Source organism: Myiozetetes cayanensis, unplaced genomic scaffold, assembly GCF_022539395.1.
Source record: "Myiozetetes cayanensis isolate MyiCay16 unplaced genomic scaffold, myiCay2020 scf32, whole genome shotgun sequence".
NCBI classification, from domain to species: Eukaryota; Metazoa; Chordata; class Aves; order Passeriformes; family Tyrannidae; genus Myiozetetes; species Myiozetetes cayanensis.
In genome coordinates this window covers 4,993,511-5,018,401 of record NW_026087544.1, presented here as the reverse complement: position 1 = coordinate 5,018,401, position 24,891 = coordinate 4,993,511, and the positions used below count along the sequence as shown (strand labels likewise).

Sequence of the window (24,891 nt, the reverse complement as noted above, 5' to 3'; positions counted from 1 at the left end):
GAACTTACCCTGCTTTGCTGTGATAAATGCCCAAACTGTACCCCCTCCTCCACGTAACAACCTCAAGGTTCTTCAGTCTCATGTGACCTGGCACCTTCCACATTGCCCATAACAGGGTAGCAGGGGAAATATCACTTCCACCTGACAGCCTATTCCTGTTACTGGCATGTGTAGGTCTGCAAAGCCCAAATCTCTCCCCGGATCACTCTAAAAAGCTCCTCAGGGCTGGCTCTGTTCAGAGAACAAGACTGGAATGGCAGCAATCACTCTCCTTCAGCCTAAGAAATCTCTTTTGCAACGCACTGTGAAAGTCACCACTGAATTACAGCTCAGTCAGCACCAAACCTTCTTATTTTGGACTCCAGAGGCTTTACCCACTCTGTGCTAAATATCCAAAAGAAGAAAGAATTAAGGATATGCATCACATGACCATAAGTAAGAAGGTAACCCTGCTGTAGTGCAGTCATAATGCAGCATTTCTAAGATCACATCACATAATGCAGAACAAGCAGAAAGTAAACTCTACAATCCACCCATTGGAAAGAGGGGAAAACACCAACTCTGAAAGTGAAGACGGATCATTCTGCTGCACAATTAACAGAGGTCACCATCACTTCACACACAGTAGAAACCCTCAAGTGCTGAGACAGCACTGCACTTATCGACTTCTATTTTGTTTCAACTTAATGTGAAGAACTTTGTTCACAGAGATGGATAAACAGGGAAAATCCCAGTTCAGAGTGTCCTGGGAACAGTATCATATTAGAGATTCATTGCCACCATTAGAAGTCTTTGCCAAAAGCTCATAGAAACTTTAGGGAAACAATTCTGAGAAATTATCGAGTTACCCCTCCAGAAGACACAAAATCATTTAAAACTTAAAATGCCAGAATCTTTCAGATTTTGCAGTTAATCAGTCTTTTAGGAAAATTTACTATCCTGTGTTTAAGCAGCACTTCAATCTCTCCTCCCAAATCAGTCTCTAGATGCTGTAACACAGAAGGAAACTTCAAAACACAACACAAGCAATGAACAGACCCTGTCCAGGACTACTGACAGCCCAAGAGAAGAGCTCTGATATCTGAAATGAAGTTTTAGCAGGGTATAACTCAGGGAATAATGCTGGTTTACAACACTGTCAGGAGCAGTTCTGCTCCTGGAAGCAACAATCAATCACATCCCAAAGAACCAACGCCTGCCCAAGCCTCACACATCCAACGGCAACGCTGGCAGGAACGGAACAGGATCTACAGTCCTGAAGGCAACCGTGGCTTTAGAAAGTTGAAGAAGCAGCTTTATTAATTTTGTGTGGCAATAAAACAGCTTTTTAAAGCATTGACTAGACTGCTGTGAAATACTTTGGTCAAATAACTGTTCCCAACGAGGCCCACGGGCACGGTTAATTAAGGGCACCTGGAATACCAGCTGATCCCACGCAGGATCTGTGGGTGAGCTACGAGAAAAAAGTGGCATTTTATCACACAGTCCCTGCCTTGGAATGAGTAGCCCAAAAGAAACATATTACCAAGTTTGTCATCTTCCTTTTTTTTTAAAATGTTTTCTCATTTGGGGTGTTGCCTTGGCCCTTGGTGGTCTACAGTCTTTTGATGTCCATGTAAAAAAATGACATTTAACAATTTATATCTCTTATTAATGCAAGTATGTTCAAAAATGCCCTTTCTGAGCCTTACTACTATTTTTCCAGCCACACCTTTATAAGCAAGCACTTCACACTCGACCTAGAAGGGAAATGCTAATCTGTATGATGAGAGTTTGTAAGGTTTTACGCACATGGGCGTTATTACAGTGACACAATCAAACTTTGCCTAGCTTTGAATTCTGCTGCAAGAGCATCACCCAGCCAACCACAGAACCGCTGGTACGCAGTGAACTCATAATTAAATTTTCCCAAATAATGACTGACTCATAGCTTGAATTACAAGCGTTTCATGGTATTTCTTTAAACAAAATGCAAAGCAAAGTTTTAAACGTGTCAACACTGACAAATCTTTAAGGACTGCTGGCCACAATATTTGAGCTGATTAACCACCCGTGGGAAGAAGCTGTTGCTATTTAGCGAAAAGTCACCGTCCTTTGTCAAAAAAAAAAAAAAAACCTCCAGAGCGAAAACGAGTCGAAGACGATAATAAAACATAAACAGAAAACACACCAAGAGGAAAGGTGTTACCTCACTGTCTGGGCTGGGCTGGATGACCTCCCAGGTCTGGGAGTCCACGTCGTAGCAGTGGAGCTCGTTGGGCAGGGTGTTGTCCGCAGCCCCCCCAAAGACGTAGAGGTGCCGGTCGAAGGCCACCATGGTGTGCCCGTAGCGCCGCTGGGGAGGAGGGGGCGACCCCCGAAGCAGGTGCTCAGTGGGGATCCGTGTCCAGCTGGGACAGTCAATGGGAAAAAGGGTGTTTTTTTACAACTCTTTTAAATTTTTCTAACTCTCGGGAGGAGTTTGTTACAGCGCTCACTGAACCTGCATGAGGGCAGCTGCTGCTTGTGGTTCCACTTCGGTCCCAAAGCAGACAGACCAGGCTGTCAGAACACACCAGTGCCTCTGTATTCCCACTTTTTGGCATTTTTATCCCATCAGACAGGTCGTATTTTCACACCAAATGTCTCAAACTAAATAGGATTTTCAAAAACGCCTGGCATTTTACATTTCCCAGTGGCTCCAGTATTGAATTGGCATTTCACAGGACCTCTGGTTTTAATCAGGTAATCACACAACTCCTAGGAAGGTAATATCTGACATCCCCCTCTGAGCACACTGAGATTCACACTTTCTATTTTAAGTGAATCTACTAAATTTTCTGTTCAGCTGCTGAAGAAGACCAATCTGATACACATGGAAAATGAAAAAGTCTCATGAAAACAGTCCATATTTTTTCTTATCTACTCTGCTTTGTCAGGAGATGCAGCATCCTTCCTCAATAGCCTTAAGTATTTGCATTTCTCAACTCAAGCAGTCAAGGATTATGTGGATTTTGCACGACTTAACTGTCTACACTTACATCTTTTCCTTGAATTCAAACTGGAAGAGATTATTGGTAATCTTTGCTCCGCTCTGGCCAGAGAAAACAAACATCTTGTCTTTGCAAACTGCCACAGGAAAATTACAGCACGAGGGAGGAATTTCACCGCTTTGCTCAATCTGAAAGACAAGGGAAGTTCCAAATCAGAAATGCATTATTTCAGGACACAGTGGGCAGTCCAGGTTCAGTTCATAGATTCACAAGTGAAAAATCACCCTTTCACATACACTTGGTTTTCCCAATCAAACTTGAACTGTTTCTTTTCGCTGTGGGTCAAAAAGCACGTTCTGGAGAGCGAGCAGTGCAGTCCAGTGGGGGAAATTTTAAATAACTTTAATTATCCAAAAAGGATAATTCTATGTGTTACTTGAAATTAAAGCTTCTTACCTCTTCCCAGCAGGTCAGTTCTCTGTCCTGCAGGCCAATTGTCCACATGTCATTTAATCTGTGCCACAACACAAAAAATGCTTGATTTGAAACAGTTCATTTTCAGTAATGACACTGAAAGGACAAAACCCTATTTCATCAAAGTTCCTTCTGCACAGGAAGAATCCTCTATTTCCACTGACAGAAGAACAACTATTAGCATCTTTTCTCCCTATACCTAAATTTGACAGCCTCACCCCAGCTTGCTTCAGCATCTTGCTGCTTACAAATACACTGAAGTTAAAGCTACACACAGTGACTCAGTCTGGAATTTAAGCTTTTGAGCCATTTAATCTTTGGGATTTTTACAGAAATACCCCTTATTACCCTGCCTCCTTCTGCTCATCCCTGCTAACTCCCGAGACTGACCACAGCAATTATTTATGGGGCTGAATCCTTCCTTAAATACAAAAAGGAGGACAAAGCAGGTAAGCTGACACATCCCTGACTGTGCTGTTCCCAGGACAAGTTACTCACTGCACCTACAGACATTTCCTTTGTTCAAATCTGCCTGGAGGCTCAAGTTCCACAAAAAGACTTTTTTACCACGATTAGACACATTTAACATAAATTAGACAGCTCCTCTCACCCACTCCCTCCTTCCAGCTACCCAAAGCCCTCAGGGACTCTCTAAGCTGGCACTGAGCAATCCCACAGAGTCATGCATCTTACACCAATTCCTCCTCCAGAAACAACAAAGAGATCCCATCTGTTTTCCTGGATTAACAGCAGTTCTCCTGAAGACTTTGAGGAGCTGGAAACTCTTCTGCAGATTCTCCTCAGAAGAGGAGGCAACCCAGGTCCTCATTTGTGACAATCTCTGTGTGCTCTCACAATGCAAATATTGTACATCAACAATCAATAAATTGCTCCTCAAGTTCATCAAGACAAAAAAAAATAAATTACGTGTTCAGAATCGACTTTTCCCTGACAGACTAATGGCAAACTCAAAGAACTGCTGTGGGGCAAAGCACCAGGCTCTCTTTAACTTCTTGGTGCCACTCATTTCCAGTCTTTTCCCATCCGAAATCCCACCTCCTTTCAACCTAAATATCACATCAGATTTTCAGAGGAAGAGCTGACACGCTGCTCTTAGTTCTGTCAGATGACTTCGCAGCAAATCCAGCTTTGCTCTCTAAGTCTTCAGCAACATCAGGCGGCCTGTGCCGGGAATCTTTTGAGAAATGCACATTTGCCAAATTTCAGAGATCATTTTGCATCCTCACAACCAAGCAGGCTGTAAAATTACCCAGCCACAGCCACTCTGAGTGACCAGATTTTTAGGTTTTAAGCATGTACTTATCTGAACACGAGATGGTGAACGGCACAAGGGTGATGCCCAACAGCAGGCTGGGTTTGCAAAGCCCCAGTTGCTTGTTTAAACCCCTTGGGATGTGGAAATGACTCTACAGGGGTGGGAACTGAAGGGCTGGGACTTCACAAAAGCACTCAGGGAGAGGGTGATCCCACCCATACCGTGCATTGCCATCATATCCAGCGAAGATCCACAGCTTGTCACTGTACACGGTGGCACCGTGAGCTGACCTGGCCACTGGCAACCTGCAAGGGAGAAAACACAGAAAAAAATGTTACCTCAGCTGCAGAGGGGCTGTAGAGGGATCTGTGTCACAGCTACAATGCTGTGACATTATAAGAAGGAGAAGGATGTCCCCTACACAAAATTGCTTCTGCCATCCACCCTCCAAACACTGAGCCTCTGAGGGGCTCATGTTAGTCCTGCACTCTGCTGCCTTCACTTGAGAGAAACCACCTTATACACAAAAAATCCCAACTAATTCCTTGCCTGGACTCAAATATTCCCAAGAGTATCTTATGGAAAGTAGTTAAATAACGGGACAATTCGCAGCACCGTTGGTACAGGAAGGTGGCAATCCCCACCAGCTCTTACCTTCCCTCAGTCTTCCACTCTGTCCACTGTCCAGTTGCAAACTTATATTCAAAGAGATCATTTTTATTCTTCAGGTTGGAATTGGAATAAATGTCTCCAGTGTAACCACCTGGGCAACAAGGATTTCATTAGACTGCAAGGCAAGTGGAGCACACACACACTCCAGGGCACTGCATTAGGAGAAACTTTAGACTGCACAAAGAGCAGGTATCTGGTATCTAACTGCTACAGGTGAGAGACTTCTCCTCCACATCTCCTCCTACAGAATCACTGAGGTAAAGAGTTTCTTCTTCTTACCAAACACGAACATGCTGCTCCCGTAGACCACGGCAGAGTGGTGGTACCGCGGAGCCGGCGGGGTCCCCGTCGTGAAAGCCCTGCACGAGTCAGAACAGCAGCAATCAGACACCCTGGTCGTGCTTCAGGCACTCAAAGCTACTGTTCAGATTCAGAAAAAAAAAAACCAACCCAGTTGTTAGAAGTTATTCTGCTGTTCCTGAGTGTTTCACCAGTTTGGGATTCTTGGCTACACTAGGATTTTAGGGCATAGTGTGGAGTACAGGTGCTTACAAACACATTGCTGCTGAAATCTGTTTGGCAGAGCTGGAAAATGGGGCACGGGTGAGACAAGACAGACTACCCAGCCCAGAGGAAAGGAGGAAAGGTATGAGCCTCCCTCGGCACCTTCCCCGCCCCGAGTTGTGCAGCAGCCCGGTCCCTCTGCCCTCCCACAGGAGGAACAGAGGTGACCCCGGCTGGGAGGGACCAGCTGTGACAGCGCTGGCTGGGGGGCGACACTTCCCTCAGGTGCTCCGGTAGAGCCACAAACTTTTACAGCGGGACTGGAGGCGCCGAGGAAAGACGCGGCGTGTCCCAGCCCTGCCAGCGCCCGGGGGGCTGCGCTGCCCACCTGCACCACGAGCAGTCCTTCACGTCGAAGCGCAGCAGGTCGTTCAGCATCGTTTTCCTGCGGGGAGGGACGGGAGAGGCGGCTGAGCCGGGCCGGGGGTCGGGCAAGGGCGGCCACAGACCCTCAGCCCCAGCTCCCCTCACATCCATCACCCCTCAGCCCCGGCCCCCTCACATCCATCCCCCTCAGCCCCAGCCCCCTCACATCCATCCCCCTCAGCCCCGGCCTCCCTCACATCCATCACCCTCAGCCCCGGCCCCCTCACATCCATCCCCCTCAGCCCCGGGCCCCCTCACATCCCTCTCCCCTCAGCCCCGGCCGTGCTCCCCCCGTTCCCGGCCCCCCTTACCCGTTGTCCCCGCCGAACACGTAGATCGCATCCCGATAAGCCACCACGGTGTGTTTGCTGCGCCTGCGGGCGGCACGGACGGGTCAGCGGCGCCGGGACCCCCTCCCCGCCAATCCCCCCCGCTCCCCCCACGGCTCACCGGGCCCCCACGAACTCGTCGCAGGGCGGGAGGCGGCGCCAGCGGTGCACGGTCTCGAAGGGCCCGAAGTTGAGGGTGAGGTACTCGACGCTGTCCGAGCAGCTGTGGTCGAAGTCCACGCTCGGCGCCACCTTCGAGCGCCCCGCGCCGCCCACCGGGGCCGCGGCCGCCGCCATGGCCCGCGCCTGCCCCGCGGGACTACAACTCCCGGCGTGCCCCGCGAGAGCGTCTTCCGGCGCGCCAGCACCTCATCGCCGGACTACAACTCCCGGCGTGCCCCGCGGCAGAGGGGGTTCGGCCTGGCCGCTGACCAGCCCTGGACTACAGCCCCCAGCATGCACCGCTCAGGGTTGGGGGGAAAGGCGTGAGGAGCTGAAGGTCATGGGTTCGAGGCCCGCGGTTGTCGCGGCGGTTCCGGCATTGATGGGGACCCAATTATACTTTAAGAGTTTTATTTGTTAATACAAACCCTCCCCGTTACTGGTCAGAATTGTTTTGGCAGAATTCCTGCAGCAAACACAATCCTTGTTTAAAGGCACATCATGGAGCATTCGGAATTCTGTTAGCAAGGAGGGCAGTTGGAAGGCAAAGAAGCAACAAAGTCACGAGCACCAGCAGGACCTCGATGAGTTCCCTCAAATCGTTTCCCTCATGCACCGTCTCCCAAATTCTATCCAGCCTCTTCTGGGGGAATGCTAGAGTCAGAGTATTTCTTGCCAAGACCACCCAGCACAGGGTGAGTTCCCTGGCAATAGCTGCTGCAGGACCACGCTGTCCCTGTGCCCATCTTGGGGGCAGGACCAGCTCCAGGGCTGGTCCCAAAAAGCCACTGGTCCCCCCTTCTCACACTCCTGGCAAAACCATTGATAGCTGCAAATCAAAGCAGCTTCTCCCAGCATACCAAGTCCAGCAGGAACATGACACTGGCCCAGCCACCTTCTGGACCTTACAATCACAGACACTGGATGTCTCAGTTCAGTCTCAGGACTGCTATGTCAGCCTCATTCTTTGTGGTCTTGTTTAAGCCCACCCTCTGACCTGACTAAAGCCCCTCTGAGGCACAGGACAGCTCCAGCTCCAGCTCCCACTGGAGCAAACCAGCCTTCAATGTGCTCTGTTTACTCCTGACACCCTGAAGCACACTTTGATGCTTCCAGATGTCTGGCACTCACTCACCTCCAAGCGTGGATGGCTCGTTTTGAGCCTCTACTGCCAACACACGGGGCAAAAATAGCTGCTCCTGCCTCTTCCCAGAGCTGGGACTGGTCCCTCTGAGGACACTCCTGACCCTTCCTGCACAGCTATCAGGACACAGCCAGCAGCTTCTCAGGGGGTTCCAAGAGAGACTGCACTGTTCAGTTTAACTATTTTCCCTTTTCAGTGAAAGCTGAAAGAGACAAAAGACCCGAGAACAAAACTCCTAATGGACTCCTAATAGTATGACAGGAGGGCCAGGACACCAAGTTTAATTACAGATATTCTTATAGACCAGAGAATCCACAAAGAAGAAAAGACACTGCGACACAACTGCGTGGAAAGAGCTTGTACCTTATTAAGACACATAAAAATCAGGCTTCAAACTCTGCTTCTCATCAAGTTAGCCAGGCACACAAAATACGAGGACTTGAGGACGGCTCAGAGGAGTCTCCAGGGAATGGGGGATCCCCCCCCCAGCTCTGCCCATTCTCGGGCACAACACGAGACCAGCAAGACACAGAACGACTCCAGTTTATGGAGGTTTTGATACGACGTCGAAGCAGATTATTCCACAGAGGAACAGCAAGTGCCTTTCTTAAGAAAGGAAACTCTACAACGGCTCAGCTTGTTGTTTTTAGATGCATCCAGCACAGGACTCCCTTTCTGTTCAGGTGGCTCCTAACATCCTCCAGGCAGCACGTACAGAAAGCGTCCTAAGGAGAAAGATGTCTTTTTAAAAAGCGACTTCAGGAAACAAGCGCAAGTTCCTTTTAAATCTGTTTTATAAGAAGGATACCAATGTACATTTCAATAGTTTTATTTTCACTTTCCCCCAAAAGGGAACCAAAGGCAGAGAGGTGTTGTGAGATACATCACGCTGTTCTCATGGGGAAATCAATTTGCAAATGTTATTTTTACCACTCTATAAGGATACACACAGGAGTGTGAAAGAAGAAGAGGAGTTCAGAGTGGCTGTCACGGAGAAAATACGTTAAATACAATCAGTTTGTTTTTTTTTTTCCCCCTAAAAACCGTGGCTCCTTTTGTTCCAGAAAACCAGTCTTTTGTAGCCACAGGAACAGGAATTTAAGTGGTGGCTTCCTCTGAGCACGTGCACACACCAGTGTCAGCACAGAACTGCTCCCGTGGGAGTGGACAGCAGATGGGAGCGACAGAGCCCCATCCACACCAGGAGAGAAGATGTGCACTCGGGTTTATCGTCTCAGCTTCCCCTCCAAACTCCCATGAACAGGCTCCATCCCATCCAGGCAGCTCTGATCAGAGTCTGTGGTTCTATAAAAGAAGTCACGTTGTAGGATCAAGATTTTTACCCTGTGTTACGTGAGTGCCAAGTGGAACAACCTTCCCACCACTCAAGGTACATCCGAGCAATCCGTAAGTGGCCCAGTTCCTTTCTCTGTCCAACTGTGCTGTGGGAAATTCATTTAAGTGCCTCTTCACAGGCAGAGACAGTTTGCTTTTAAAAATATTAAGGACACCTTTTTTTTTTTTTTTTTTTTTTTTCTTTATCTTTAAGAACTTCCTGGAAAAGTTACTGTGGAAAATGAAAGTGCTCCCGTGGTGAGACCGACGTGCAATGTCCTTGCTGCTTTCTCGGGATCCCCTCCCTCAGCAGACTCGTGTTAAGATGAGGCTCAATACATCACGAGGCCGTGGTCCACCTGGAACAGGCAGGCAGACACTGGAAAATGTTTTATGTTCAATCATAAAACGTGGAATTAGCCCAAGATAAACCTGTTGTGCAGATCTGACGGGTCTGGTCTCCGGGGTGGGGCTAAATCCCAATGGCCTGAAGCACTCGCTTCTCGTTGTCGTTGAGGTGGTCGGAGAACATGGCATAGCAGGGCTGCTGGGCAAACTGGCACAGGAATTCGGTGAGATAGGCCTGGAAGGGACAGAAAACACCTGCTCAGCACCACCTCTTCCTGGAAATCCTGCTGCTTCCATGTGTCAGGAGGGATATCTCAACATACCCCAGGTAAGACCCTGGGATTGGAAGGAAGAGAGAGGAGCGATGCAGGAGGAGGAGGAGGAGTGGAAGCTGAGGGGAGGGTGGGAGCAGAGGGAAGGGCTCATCAACAGCTGCAGGTGGTGGGAAAAGCAGGAGCAAAGTGTCACCCAAGGGCTGACTGGGTGGGAGCACCTCCAAGTGGAGTATGAAATTCTGTCATGGTCACTCTCCAATCTACCCCTGACTTCTGCAAGTAGCTGTGAAGCTCACCAGTAGAAAAGTCTTATCTCCCTCTGTTTAAAGATTTTTCTCCATTTATCTTCCCAAGTTACAGATACTGAGATCATAGGGAAAAATAGCTCCAGAAATTTTTGGAATACTCCACCCTTTCCAAAAAAAAAGTCAATTAACTGCATCCCTTTTGGGGTTACAATCAATAGCTGATGTTTCCAGTGCTTACAGATTTGTTAAAACACAACATTAAAAACATTAAAACTTTATGAAGAATAACTAGAATCTGATAAACCCCTCATTCTAGAGCATCACCTGGAGATCTATTTGGTAAAGAGGGTCCTTTAATGCATCTGGATCGTCCTCTTCATCATCTTCATAGTAATCCTCATCTGTCAGAGGCAAATCAGCAGGTTTAAACATCAACCAAAGCAAAACATCTCAGGAAGTTTTCTATTAGAAACCCGAGGATCCCAAAGTAAATAGTTTTGGCACTGCTGGGAAAAAAAAAAATGTATCCAGAATATTCACTCCTTTAGGTCATGGGACAGAAATCTCTGAACCCCAGGTGATGTTATTTATTATGCAGTGATTTAATCACTGTGCTACTTCTCTCCAGAAGGTCCTGATTCACAATCCCAGAGCAGAATTCCTTCCTGCAGCCTCTGTTCTGCTGCTGGCAAGGGAAGGACACTCTGGAGTAGTGTCACCTACTCCATTTTTGCTCTGAGTAAGGACTTTAAAGCTGTCACTCACCATACTTGTTTGTGGAAAGAATATCTGATAGGAACTGTCCTGCTAAGCCTTCATCTTCATCCTCATCCTCTTCCTGATCCTCCCACATATCATTTGAATCATCTGTTTAGAAAAAACAATATTCCAGAAATAATGCAAAATCCAAGAGGTCCAGCCTGTGATCACTCTCCAGGGGACTGGAGTCTGTAGGCAAAAACATCCCTGCACGACCTGCAAACTTCCCTTTTCTTTTGGAATGATTCCAGAACCGGAGCCAAGCAAAAAGCAGCAGCAAGGATGGATGCTTGAGGCAGGGAGGAAGAAAGGCAAACCAGATACACCACAAAAAGGATAATTTTACTGGCATACAGTCAGGTTCCATCTTCCAAACTAGGCCCAATATAATTTTCAGGTCTAAAGTTTACACAACACTGACTGGTCTTATTCTCCCATTTTATTTATTTTTACCTGGAAGAGATTGATAGCACTTAAAACATGGCACAGGGAAGGAAGAGCTGTTGTGCTGGAAGCTGCTGCTGATGATCTGTACAACAGGACAAGGGAGCTGGAGAGGGACTCTGGACAAGGCATGGAGTGACAGGACAAGGGGGAATGGCTTCCCATTGACAGAGGGCAGGGTTAGATGGGATATTGGGAAGGAATTCTCCCCTGTGAGGGTGGGCAGGCCCTGGCACAGGTTGCCCAGAGAAGCTGTGGCTGCCCCTGGATCCCTGGAAGTGTCCAAGGCCAGGTTGGATGGGGCTTGGAGCAACCTGGGCTGGTGGAAGCTGTCCCTGCCCATGGCAGGGGGTGGGATAAGATGGTCTGTAAAGGTCTCTTCCAACCCAAACCAGTCTGGGATTCTCTGAGCTTATCCTTTGGATCACTATTCAAGCCTATGTAATCACAGGCACACCATTTACTGCTGTGAATTTCTTATGACTATAGAAAGCTTCTCAAGAGAAGACAAAGTAGATTTAAGCCCTGGAAAGAGAAAAAGCAAACTCAGTATTTTACCTTGGCTCCAATCTGCAGTTGTCTGTCTAGATGCATTTGCTTCCATTGCATTAGAGAGTTCATTTATTATTAATTTTAAGATTTTTACTAACAAAGGAATGTTTGTCCAGCGCTCAGGATCTGTAAGAAAAACAAAAATAGATATATTCACGCTGCTTTTAATAAAATGTTGTAAAAAACACACCTTTTTTTTTTTTGTTGGAGTGGGTTTTAACCTGTTTGGGAGGTTGGGGATTAAACACAACTGACACATACCCTCCAAGCATTCTTCCATGCACCCTCACAGCCACATTCCCAAAGACCTCAACCACAACATCAGTCTTGCATATTCTGAGTGCAGAGAAGGCAGGGGGAAAACCTTCCCAGCTGAATGGATGTGTGACTCTGCTCCTGCAGGCTGCTTGATGGAGTCATCTGGAACAGCCCTGCTTTCCTGAAGTGCATTTACACATCCACCACTGCTTTCATGTAAATGGGCAGTGCAGCAATCCCAGGAGTGGCTCTGCCCTGCCTGAGCCACTGTGAGCTCCATCTTCTCCTCACTGGTGTTCCTGCAGGGCTTAACTATTCCATAGGGATAGCTAGACAGTGTACTTGCCCTTAATTACAGAAGTAAAGATCCTATCAAACAAAGAAACTGGGAGCACCAGTTTTAGCCCCTCCTGGTATTAGCACTGATCTTTGTTTAACTCAGATGCTGGCAGTTGCCATTCTTCAGTTCTGACCACACATCAGTTGGTTTGGGGTGTTTTAAGCCAAGAATAATTAGGCAGCAAGTGCTCTGTGACCATCACTTACCTCTCACACTCCTAGAGCTTCCTCCTATTGATCTCCTCAGTTGTCACCCCAGTCCTTCCCTGGCCCTGCCTCACTCCTGATCCCCATGGCAGCCTCGAGGAGCCTCCACAGGCTCCCAGTTTGGATCTGTGAAGCCACCACATGCCATCCCACAGCTGGTACCACACCACGTGGCAGGACCAAGGTCTGACAGACCTGGCTGAGGACAGCAGCTCCTCAATGTCCTCAGCAAGAACTGCCCAGAGCTCTGCCCACTCTGACTTAATCAAATCAAAGGTGAATCTCTCAACAGTAATCTCCAGTTGAAGACTCTGGGTTCAGCCAACTAAAAAGAAGACAAGTCTTATGCAGGAGACTGGCTTTCCTTAAAAGCATCTCCAGCCTGTTGAATTCCAGTTGATATTTGTGTGTCTCATTTAAAATCTCTGCATGCACTAAAACCACTTTCCTCTCAGGCATCAGTGAATTATCCATTGTGTCTCATGATGTAAAACAGCAGTGAGTAACTCTCCATCCCATAATCACCTCACCCAGTTATATTAAATCAGACATCAGGAGTCTTCCAAATCAGTCTTTGGCAGAATTAAGGCCAATAACAGATACATAAGTACATGATATATGGTTTAGCCCTAAAAACCAACATGTACCTTCTGCAGGAACTATCTCCCACAGCTCTGTGTGATCTGCCAGACCTATTGAAGGCCTTTCACAGCATCCACTTACAGAAAAAACCCAAACCTGTTAAACGCAGCAAAATGATTACTTACTTTTGGCCGACTTGGATCGTGTCCGAATCCCCTCATCCATATTAAATATTTCCTCTCCCTTCACCCTGATGTCCTGAAGTCTCTTGTCATCTGTGTTGATGCCATACTGCAGGAGTTTACACAGTGCTACAGAGCTGGGGAGCAGGGAATGGGAAAATTACAGATCAGAATTTCCCCAGACTGTGTGGCTTTCAGAGTGCCCTGCTAACAGGGAGCAGCACATTCAGAGCAGACACCCAGGTGCCCTCTCTTCTACACTTCTGCCAAGAGCAAGCATTACAGAATTTTCCCATTTCTCCTGCTGGATGTCAGCATCCAAAACTGGACTGAGCTCCTGACCTGCACAGCAGCCAAAAAACTGGCCAAGCTTTGGATTAAACACCAACAATACACACTTACACGAAAGGTTTGTCCAGTTCAGAAGGGCCACGAAGCACCACGTGCAGATAAAGATGGAAGTAAGAGGAAAGCAGTGGCAAGGAAGTGGTAATTTGGCTGATGTGCAGCCATGATCTGCTCCCTTTCTCCAGCCTCAATGCTCGTTTTCACCTCTGGTCCTTCGTGGCTCTGCTACACTCAGACCTTCATGTGCTCCTTCCATCTCTTCTGCTCAGATTTCTACTCCACACTTTCAAACCTTCTCCAGTTCCAGGCTGTTTTCAAACCACACTGAGGATGATGCTGACTACAGGTCAAGGCCAACCATCTGTGCTTGGCACTCCCAAACCTCCCTCCAGGCTCCACAGATCTCAAGCTGAAGTTTTGGAGCTCTGTGGAACTCAACTCTTTTTGTGCTTTCACTTCTTGCCCTCTCTCTCTCCCCCCTGCTATGATCTGAGTTCCAAATCATCTGAGTTTGGACCCAGATCTTACCTGTCACCCTGAGCTGCCCAAAGTTTTCCCATCCTTTCATCAGGTGAGTCAAGACCAAACAGACACCTCTTCAACCTGCCCTCACCAGGTGGGGCCTGCTGCACCCAGAAGGTGTTGGCTGCTCTCAGGGTCCCTGATCAACAGGCTCCTCAGAGCAGGCCCTGCTTTTCCTCAGGACACAGAAACACCAGGCATTTTCTGATGCATGGTAAATGGCAACCCAAACAACCCCAATCCAAATGTTTATTACAGGGTGGAGCCCTGTAACATCAAACAGCTCTAATCTTGGACAACAAAGAGACAGCTCTGAACAACCACCTTTAGCCTTGGCTTCTCCCTGTGCCACAAACAACCTCAGGGGATCCTGCAGACAGCCCTGCACTGTCCAAATGGGGATAAACCACCGGGCTTGGGGATGAAACAGAACAAGTGGGACCAAAAAGAGCACGAGATCCTCAAACCTGCCTCCTGTCCTGCATGATTCTTTACTAGCTTCCATTTTGAACCTGCTTTTTCTCATTATTTATTTCACAGGCTATTTGAGTGCCCATAACAGTAACACAACAACATCCATGCTATGAAGTGAGTTAACAGCTGGTGAGACCCCTTGGAAGGGTCTGTGGGGCTTCACGTTTCCAGAAAGATCAAAGACAGCAGCTGTGGCAAAAATTTAAATGAATAAAGAGCATTCCATGCTTTGGAATACAGCACTCAGCCTCCACTGGAACACAAACGTGCTCCACAGCAAAAGGGAGAGCAAACTGTTGCAGCTGATTTCTTTATTGACTTTAAACAGATTAACAAATCAACAAGAAAGCACCAAGATTCTCTTACAAACCCCCTACAACACCCAAACCCTCACAGTAGCCTACGAAGGTAATTCCACATCTGGAAGTTATTCTCATCCCATTCAAATAAGTTCAATCCCAAAAGCTCTCTCGTACTTGCAGGAGACACCCCTGTCCTCCAGCACAGGAACCCCAGGGAGCAGGAGGAGCCCTGAAGAGATGATGAGCACTGAAGAGATGATGAGCACTGAAGAGCACACCATGATCAGAGCTTGCTCCAGTTCCCAGGGCTCTCCTGAGCTGAACTGACAGTGCAGGGAAAAGCAATTCTGCTGGCACCCAGGAATCCAAGTCTGAAGCAGCTCCCCCTTTCCCTACCCCCAGCACTGAATGGCAATGGGATGATGGCAGTTACCACAACTGGACCTGTGGATCCCACCTGACTTTGCCTTCATACTGCCCGTAGAACAGGTGCTGCCTGCTCATCCACTCGGCCATCACGAACTCCAGGGCAGGTTTGCCAGTGGGGCCGGGGAGGCTGCACAGGAATTCCAGGAGCGGCTCCAGTTGGGAGTGAACCAAGTGAGCAAACACCATGATCAGGGACTGCAGGAGGAGAAGGGCAGTGTTAGCTGTACATAATTTAATAGCTGGCAATGTTTTATCAAATATTTAAGGAACTGGGTTCCCTGCAGGAATGGAGGCTGTGCTTACCAAGCCCAGGAGGAAGGGAAAGTACAACCAGCTGCAAGACACTGTGCTACAAACACAGGCACTGAACTACTACAGTCAACAGCAGTGTTCAATCACCCCAAAAACACCCAGCAGGAATAAATCTACTCACACCCATGCCCAAACTAACAAACGTTCCTAAAGTGAAGATTAAAAAGCTATTTAAAAAATGTCAGAGGTTGGCTGCAGTTGACTTTTGACCATCAAAAATGTGGTATGGCAACACTCACACAGCAAATGGCCAGTGTGCTCCCTGAGCAGAAGCTGCAGAGGTGGCTCTGCACAGAGCTTGGAATCTGGACATGTCCAGCAGAAATGTGTCACATCCTCAGGTCAAAGATTACTGATCCACAGCCAGAACCCACATTCTCTTCCCCTTCCACTCCAGGGATTTCCCACCATCACCTTCACGCTTCTCCCACACCATCACATCACCACTCAGCGGCACCTTCCCAATTCTAAGTGCACGTTGAACACATGCTTTTAGGGAAAGAACTGCAGGTTTTGGAAAGGTCTCTTTACAAGATGCAGTTTTACAGCTGACTCCTAAAGACCAGAGGCAGAATTCATTTGCTGTGCATGTCCAAATGTCAGTCTCCCGGTCTGAGGGCACCTCTGTAGCCTTCCCCAGGGAAAAGCTGCCCAACTCCAGAGGCCCATCTTCCAGGCTTACACAGGGAAGGAATCCAGCATTGTGAAAGGCTCTTTTCCCTTGGCTACAGGGGCTGCATGGGAGTGCTTTAGATTAAGCTTCCACATCTTTTAAATCCAAAAATAAAGCAAAGTGAGAGCCATTCCGGTTAACAATCAGCAGCGTAGCCAGGGGGAAAAAAAAATATCTTAAAGCAGATGAGATCTCTGCTGACATCCAAATGGCCTTGATGATACACCATGTGCTGGCTGAAAATGCACATTCAAAAATCAGAGAAATAAGATAACAGGGTTAAAGCAAAGGGAGCCTCAGCCAAGTGCTGCACTGTGGGCAGTGGCAGGATTTTGCTCAGCACTGCCAGCAAAAAGCCTTCCCCAGCTGCTGCTGAGGAACCAGGGCAGCCAGCACAAGCTGTTTTACATTGAGGGCACACACAAGAAAGACAGGAGGGAGAATGAAGACCACAGGGACAAAAATCACTCCATAAAACTGTGCCACACAAGTAGGTCAAGGCTAGAAGAGATCGTGATGCTCTGGTCTCTCACCTGATGGAGGCCACCTACACCTCCCATCCACCAAAAGCTCACCTTCTCCCAGGTCCCAAGGATTTATCCTTGGAATACAGCACAGACCCGCTCAAAACCATGTGCTGCCTTTGCCACAGCATCCCTGCTGAGGCAACCCCTATCACTCCAAAGGTTTACTGCTCACAAGCACAAGGGCATGGTGCATTAAATGGGCATGGTAAACTATTCAAGGAGCATTAAAGTTTCCTCCCAAGAGCCTGTCTTACCATGTAATCTGACAACAAAAGGTTTAGGACCTGAGGGAACAGCAGGAAGTTGTGTTAGGGGAGGTTTAGGTTTGATATCAGGAAAAGGTTCTTCCCCCAGAGGGTGGTTGGGCACTGAACAGGCTCCCCAGGGCAGTGGGCACAGCCCCAAGCATAACAGAACTCAAGGAGCGTTTGGACAATGCTCTAAGGGACATGGTGGGATGGTTGGGGTGTCCTGTGCAGGGCCACAGGCTGGACTTGATCCTTCTGGGTGCCTCTCAGGATATTCCACAACTCTGTGATCAGAGCAGGAATCTTCCTGGCTACTTCAAGGGGATACACAGACCCTCCACCCGCACAAGCCACAAATAATCAAGCACAAAATGATTAAAAAAAAAAAAAAAAAATTATGAAAATGTCTTTTCTTGGTGCTTCTCCTCCCTCTCCTGGGTGCCCACCCCGCTCACCTGCATCACGCTGAGCGTCTCCGCCTGCTGCATTTTGCTCAGGATGGCTCTCAGGATCTGGTCCAGGTTCTCTCCCAGCTCACTTCCCGCTTTGGAAATCAAAGTGGACACCAGCCTGCCCACGAAGGCGGCGGTGAACTCCGGAGGTGCGGGGGTCCAGGAGCTGGCTCACCACCTGCATCACGTACCAGAGCCCGTTGTGGCCCTGCTCGTCGTGCCACTGCGCGATCTGCTCCAGCGCCACCGACACGTACGCGCGCAGGCACTCGCCGCCGTTCTGCACCAGACAAACAAACAGCACGGGCACAGCGTCACTGCCGGGCAAGGGAATGGCCAGGCACCCCCCCAAAACGACCCTGAGCCGGGATGGAAACAACAGGGCCAACTGCTGGCACCTGTAGATGATTTACAAGTGGTTTCTACAGACTCTGGCTCGTTATCAAGTCAAGAACAACACTCCTCGCTGCCCAGGCAGTGACCAAGAGGATCAATTCATAAATACAACAAGCGGCTGCGGTTTTGTGCCAATCCTGCTACCCAGAGAGAAATTCAAGGAGGTTCCAACAAGTAAGAGATGAAGACAAAGAAGTGTGGCATGAACGAAACCCAACCCAGAGCTGAGCTGCAGCCCTTCAGAATCCTTCTCAGATCCAAAAAGCAACCAGCATGCAGGTCTGGAACCTCTTCTTGCTGCTCTCCAGCCTGTTCTTACTGGTCTGTTCTTTAAGGAAAGCCATTTCCATGATCTGTATTCACACGGCAAAGGGCAGCTGCCACTATGGAACTTCTTAATAAGTAAGGAATGAAACCAGCTTTGTTATTCAGACACTGGCTAGCAGCTGGAATGAAAAGGCTTCCTGCACCTCTAATGCTTTTTCTTTCTTGCTTAAATACTCCAAAGACATCAGGCCATAGCCAAGCCTGCCAGCAAGCACAACTGAGGCAGTACTGATGATGGGAGATGATTCCCTGCTTTCCCTCCATCCCACACCTGGCTCAGTCAAAAACAAGTCTGCTTTCCCCCTCCCACTTAAATGAGTACAGCAGAAAGCTGCAAGCAGGAACAGGGGGAGGGCTAGGAGGTCTTTTGCTGCCTTTATGTGTCCCTGAAGACAGCCCTTCCACTCCTAGGTGTGATGAACGTTATTATGGGGGAAGAAAAGTAATATGGATTTGTTTCTTTGTTTGGGATTTTTTTGTGTTCCGTTTTTCCTGTTGGGGTTTGTTTGTTTAACGTGCTCCAGTGCATTAAAACAAAAAACATCCAGGATGCTGCTTTACTCACTCCAGTCCTCCACATTTGGGAACGATCAGAAGTCACCACAGGCCCTGAACAAACAGTAATTTATTTCCTGGCAAACTGGAGGTGGCTGAGACTCCTCAGGGGGTCAACAACAGCAACTGGCAAGCACAGCCTGGGCCCCCTCAAAGGCTGTGTCACCTTTCTTGGATTTGCACAGCCCTGCAATCCTCACCCTCCCCACAGTGTTACCTGCATAGTAGCATTGTCATCTGTGTTGAGGCTGCACTGTGCCACTGCAGGGAATGCCTGGCAGATGAGGAGCTGGGACAGAGGGGGCTTTGTGTTCCTCACAACCGTGGTCAGGATATCAATAGAAGTCTGAAAGGAAAGTACAGACCGAGGCACTGTCACAGCAGCAGCCACACTGCAAGAAGTCAGCACGACCCACCCTGCTGCAAACAGCAAAGGTGAGAAATGCAGAGGTGTGGCCCCTGCTGCAATCACACCCTGAATTTACAGTCTAGAATAATCTGTAAATCTGAGGACCCTGGAGTCACGCACCCAAACATCACTGGTGTGAGCTGTGAAAGTTCCCAAGGCAGTCCCAACATTAAAAGCAGTGTCACCACTTAGACGTGGCAAACAGATGCATGTTAATCAGAACAGCCAGAGAACTGCTCTAGCTGACTTGTTCCACTTGGTTATATTGATTTAAATTCATTTTAATTACCCATAAGCAATTGTTACAGTCATACCAATTAATAGGCAGATTACAAGCATATTAATGAGGATGCTTATGGGTTTAATCCCATACAATCATTCGGCACAGTCAATGCTTAATCTTTTATTTGGGCACCTGTATAATTTATCTCCAATTTATACATGGGTGATGCATAAATCAGAAAAAGCCTTAGGAAGCAGTGCAAGGAATAATCATGTAGCCTGCTGGAGAGCATTCCACCAACGATGGGAGACTGCTCCTGCTGAAAGATGGCACAGTCAAAGCGAAATGACTGGGGATTCACTGCAGAGACTGCAAGAAGACCAAAGGAGCTGTTTACAGTGAACTTTTGGAAGCATCTCCCCCCCCACAAGCTGCAGTTTGCCTTCTCTCCACAGAGAAACCTCTCCCAGTGACTGAAGTCATTGCCCCAAGGCATGTCCAAAGCAGCCCCCCCGTTACAGCACAGGGAACATCTCCACATGCCCCACCGAAGCACTTACTGCACAAAGCCCCGCAGGGATCTTGTCAGCAGGGGCCTGCATGATGCTGACAAGGGTTGGTATCAGCCTCATCTGCATTGGACCCTGGCAGGCTTCTATCTGAGCTAACTCCTTAAAAATATCCTGGGCAAGAGAAGCAACAACGGGATCTGGAGAGAGAAAGCACCATTTACTAAAACACACACACACACACACAGAGACCTCTCCATTTTTGCCACCACTCTTCTGCCTAGGCAAAGCAGCAAGCCTTCCCCTCTCCCCTTACCACAGGAATCAATGTTCATTCAGTTATCATTGATTAAGTTTCCATCAGCAAAACCAAGTGTCCTTTGGGGATGTGACTGCAATGCCTACCGTTACTGTACTTCAGGAATATCGCAATGGTGAAGGGGCAGATTTTGTTCTCCATGCTGGCTGTAAATGCTGGGTCCACCGTGCAGACGATGCACAGTGTTTCCATCACCAGGTTCAGCACCTCTGAGCTGAACTGAGTTGCCAGGTGGATCAGGCCATCCAGAATGCTGGGAAGGAAAGGCTGCAGCACGTGGGTGCTCTCAGAGATCTTCAGCTGGTCGCAGTAGCTAGGCAAGAAATACAAAAATACACTCATACTATACTGAAGTAACTTATTTATTTAACTCTAGATGATATATAAGGGGTTATTTCATCCTATCCATTCTAATTCCTTAAGTTCTCTCCTCTGCAAGTTCTCCCCTTCAGTCCACTACTGCTTGACCTCCCAGCAGCTCAGCAGGAATGAGGAGGAAAGCTCTCATCAGGAACCTCCCCTCCTCATTCCATCCATGATGTTCACACAAGCAGAATTGAGCCATGTGGTGTTGGAAGCTTCCACTGCCTCTCAGGGACAGATCTCTCCTAAGAACTGTCCATTGATGGAGAAAAGGAAAGAAGCCCATTCCCTGCTTACAAAGTGTTTGGTTACCATGTTCTACAACGTGAGCTGGGGGATGATAAAGCAATTTCAGGAATAACTAAGTTATAAATCTCTGCCTTCATTTATTCATTAATATTTCAGTGCAAAAAAGAGATAAGGTGTTTTTTTGGTGGGAATAGAGTGGGGAACAGTGGCATTTTTGCAGATTTTTTTGGTTGTTTTTTTTGATTTTACAAGTATGTTCATTTTTCACTTTAGAATCGGTACAGCAGAGCTTCCTTCTGACAAAAATGGGGTAAGAGAACCAAACCCCAAACACTTCTTACTGCTGTGATTGGCTCCATAAGCCTGTGTGGTGTCAGTCACCTCTGGGACTGAACAGGAGCAATCTGGGTTTCATCCTCGTGCTTTCCATCACAACCTTGTGCTGCTTCTCCTTGTGACTGTACCCACCACAACACTTCACTGCAGCCAACCTGGGACTCCATGAGAATTATTCTATTTTGAACCTGCAGGATTACACTTGTTAAGCTGCCATTTATTTCCTTCAAAGCAGAACCTTCCACAGCCCATACAGAAATGTTATTAATATTTGAACAACTCGGTTTTATCAGCGTGATTTACAACCTCCCCCGTCCCTGGGGCTGGGGAATAAATACCTCAGGGTTTACTCACCCCCAGATGGCTCTGACTGCAGAGATCCTGACAGAGGGAGGCTGGGTTTCGTGTAACCCACTGACAGTGGCTTGCAGGAACTGCTGGATGAGCTCTGGGGACATGGCCACGGTGAAACGGCTGGCGGCCCACAGAGCCCGGCCCAGGAGGAAAGGAGACACTGAAACAAAACATAAAAAAATAAAAACACCTCATGGTTTCAGAATAAGCTTTATGAGTTTAAAATTACAGCTGCTTCCATCCATTATTTAAAATCTTGCCATCCCAGTAAGGAAAACACTGAGATGTGGCACACAAGCCAAGCACGCAGGCATAGAAAGAATTTCTGTTCATCAGCAGAAGCCACTTTAATTTTCTTAGTTATTTCAAAGAATAATTTCTCATTTGTTTATAAGAGACCCTCCTCACTTCGGCTACTTGAAAACTACACTTGAATTTGTTCATCAGTGAACAAAAGCAAAGGAAGAAAACAGAGGCTCTTCCAGTAATTCCCATTCATCCAGCTCAATATTCTGTCCCCAGCTGCAGCAAACAGCAGCAGCAGCTTAGGGAGAGGAATCAGAGTAACAAAGCCCATACCCAGGAGTCTTTCACAGATTGCTTTTCCAGTTTGGGGCCATCACCTTGCAGTTACAGAACAGAACATTCACCAGTACCACAGAAGCACTGGACACACTCATTATCTACTCACCTGCTTACACTCACCAAGGTATGATGTGTCTTGTCACAATTTACCCTGCTGACTTTTCAGGCTAAGAGTCTCCTTACCTATCTGGGCTAGCTCCAAACAGGTGATGCTCTCTGTTCCTCATCATCTTTACTGCCATTACTTCACTGCCATGCTTCTGCAAGTACTGATTTTAAGATGAGGACATAAAACACTGTGGGCAAGATGTACAGCAAGTACATCCTGGTTATCTAACTCAGTGTCATGATTTGTTTGTCTGTACCATTACTGACCACTAAACGGATATCCTGGGAGAACCATCTCCACACTCACTCCAGGAGCCCTCCCTAGAGCACAATAGCTCATTTACAACCCAATGCCACAGATGTAAATGTATGTAAATATGTGTAAATTGCCGAGGTTGGTTTTTTACAGGCCTTGCACATTATTTCTCCAGTCAAAAACCCTTCTCTGTAATGGGCTTAAATAAATGTTTCTTTAATGAAAGCACCCAGCGATTATTTTTTTTTTCTGCATTGACACAACTCAGTGTGGACTCACCAATGATGCTCACATTGCTCTGAACTCCTAAAATTTTAATTTGCAAGGACTTTCAAGGTCTGACTTTCAACAATTCTTTTTACTTTCTTGCCCACTGATGTAAGATAACACAGAGAGCAGAAGCCTGCTGAGTTCCCAATAACAGAATCCCACTTAGCCAGAAGAATTATTTGAATTCATGTGCTACAACCACTGTCAGCCTCAGCATAAAGAAAGGGATGATTTGGTGCTGCAGGAATTCTGAAGGCGGTTGAACACTGCTGGTGTCTTTCCCAGGGACACATAGGACAACAGAGCAGTTCTTTTCCACCCAGCTCCCCAAGCCCCACAGGCTCCAGCACCCAGCCAGCAATGAGTTCCAACTGAAAGCACAGTCCCACACATAAAGGACTCATATTAGAACTGGGAGCACGTTAAGAACTCCCAAGATTTATTTTTCTCCCACGAACAAGGGGCACAACTGCACTTCCCACCACCACGTGGACACAGAGACCTGACTGATTCCCTGTGGGTGGCACTCAGCAGTCACTCCCAGGGATGCAGGGTCCCACCTACCTGAAAGGTTGAGGTCTGCCAGGACCACATTTGTCAGGAAGCCATGCATGTCGAAGTGTATCCTCCCATTCTTCACGCTGTCTGTAATTATGGACTTGACTGAGCCCAGGGCCAGCATGCAGGCTTCGTGGATTTTCCACCTGCAAAAGAGTTCAGATGCCTTTAGGTTTTCCCCCACATCATCACCTCAAGAAAAACACACTCTGAAGAGAAGCCATGAGTAGCTTTGTTGATCTCAAAAGAGAATTTAAAAAAGAAATGAACACTCAAAAACGCCTGTAGGATGAGGGCTTGGAAACTCCCCCAGGACAGGCAGCATTCTCAGTCACTTCCTAAAATATTGGTTGAATAGTTTGTTACCTGTACCAATTTTGTTCTTATAATAAATAAGAGATGAAGGCTCATGTTCCAGCCATGCCTTGATTAATTATGTGCAGGAGCACTGGGATACCCAGTACATTAAAAGTTTAAAAATGTCTAAGTTTGCATTAGCATTTTGTTAATTATAATGAAATAGTTATGTGCAAACATCACTTCTCCTTGGTTTTATTTATGAAGCCAAGAACCTATTTTACAACTTCTCACATTTAAGGCAGACAGGGACTTCATGTCTGATTTCATGGACATTCAGCTGCTGCTCAGAGTGGCTACTTTGACTTTACTATTCAAACTAAACACAAACACTGAACCAGTGCACTGAAAAACCAAGAGAGAATCCTTACAGACCAGCAACCAGGTACTCCTGCAATGGAGTTTTCTTCTTCTATCCCCAAACAACATTAAAAACTGCAACTCTGAAGTTCTAAAATTGAACACATTTATCTGCATACAGCACCTATCTCACTTCTCGATATCAAGTGAAAAAAGAAATTAATATATATTTAAATGTATTCCTGAAATTTTGAACTCAATTAGTTGAACACAAAGTGAAAGCATTGCCGATTTCCCTTCTGATTTTGTAAAACTAATTATTGTGTCCTGTGAGATGCTTTAAGGAATGTCAAGCTCTGGAAGGAGGGAGCCTGGGCACAGCTTGCTTTGGCTTCTTCTAATCAGAGCTCTCTCAGGTTCCATCAGGAGCAGTGTCATGGATAACAAGGGACTAAATCAGGCTGCAGAAGAGCTCCCCACTCACAGCAGTGCCGTGCCCTCCCTGCCCAGCCCCTCACCAGTGCTCAGCGCCGCTGTTTTTCGCCTGCTCAGCTTCCTGCAAATGCCTCGTAGCTGCTGCAGCCAGGGCAGTTGCACTCTCGTTCTGGAAATCAGCAGCCACAGCCTGTGCAGGAGGAAATG

The 24,891-nt window shown here is 47.4% G+C and overlaps 2 protein-coding genes across 2 annotated transcripts in view; both read right to left on the bottom strand.

Annotated features, from left to right (window-relative positions):
- Positions 1-6,974, bottom strand: part of LZTR1 (leucine zipper like transcription regulator 1) — a 29,891-nt gene extending 22,917 nt beyond the window's left edge. Inside the window, exons 1-9 of the mRNA XM_050327113.1 lie at positions 6,775-6,974; positions 6,636-6,698; positions 6,287-6,343; positions 5,674-5,753; positions 5,377-5,485; positions 4,944-5,027; positions 3,429-3,486; positions 3,021-3,160; positions 2,189-2,390 (exon numbers count right to left, since the gene is read on the bottom strand). Coding sequence (XP_050183070.1) covers positions 2,189-2,390; positions 3,021-3,160; positions 3,429-3,486; positions 4,944-5,027; positions 5,377-5,485; positions 5,674-5,753; positions 6,287-6,343; positions 6,636-6,698; positions 6,775-6,950 — 969 coding nt within the window. The 5' untranslated portion in view covers positions 6,951-6,974. The remainder of the gene's footprint in view (positions 1-2,188; positions 2,391-3,020; positions 3,161-3,428; positions 3,487-4,943; positions 5,028-5,376; positions 5,486-5,673; positions 5,754-6,286; positions 6,344-6,635; positions 6,699-6,774) is intronic.
- A 1,221-nt stretch (positions 6,975-8,195) lies between these two features.
- Positions 8,196-24,891, bottom strand: part of IPO9 (importin 9) — a 36,813-nt gene continuing 20,117 nt past the window's right edge. Inside the window, 14 exon segments of the mRNA XM_050327108.1 lie at positions 8,196-9,877; positions 10,490-10,566; positions 10,931-11,032; positions 11,927-12,046; positions 13,492-13,625; positions 15,592-15,758; positions 17,779-17,919; positions 17,921-18,055; positions 19,271-19,399; positions 20,246-20,394; positions 20,600-20,826; positions 21,816-21,975; positions 23,599-23,738; positions 24,768-24,874. Of these exon segments, the coding sequence (XP_050183065.1) occupies positions 9,767-9,877; positions 10,490-10,566; positions 10,931-11,032; positions 11,927-12,046; positions 13,492-13,625; positions 15,592-15,758; positions 17,779-17,919; positions 17,921-18,055; positions 19,271-19,399; positions 20,246-20,394; positions 20,600-20,826; positions 21,816-21,975; positions 23,599-23,738; positions 24,768-24,874 (1,899 nt within the window). The 3' untranslated portion in view covers positions 8,196-9,766.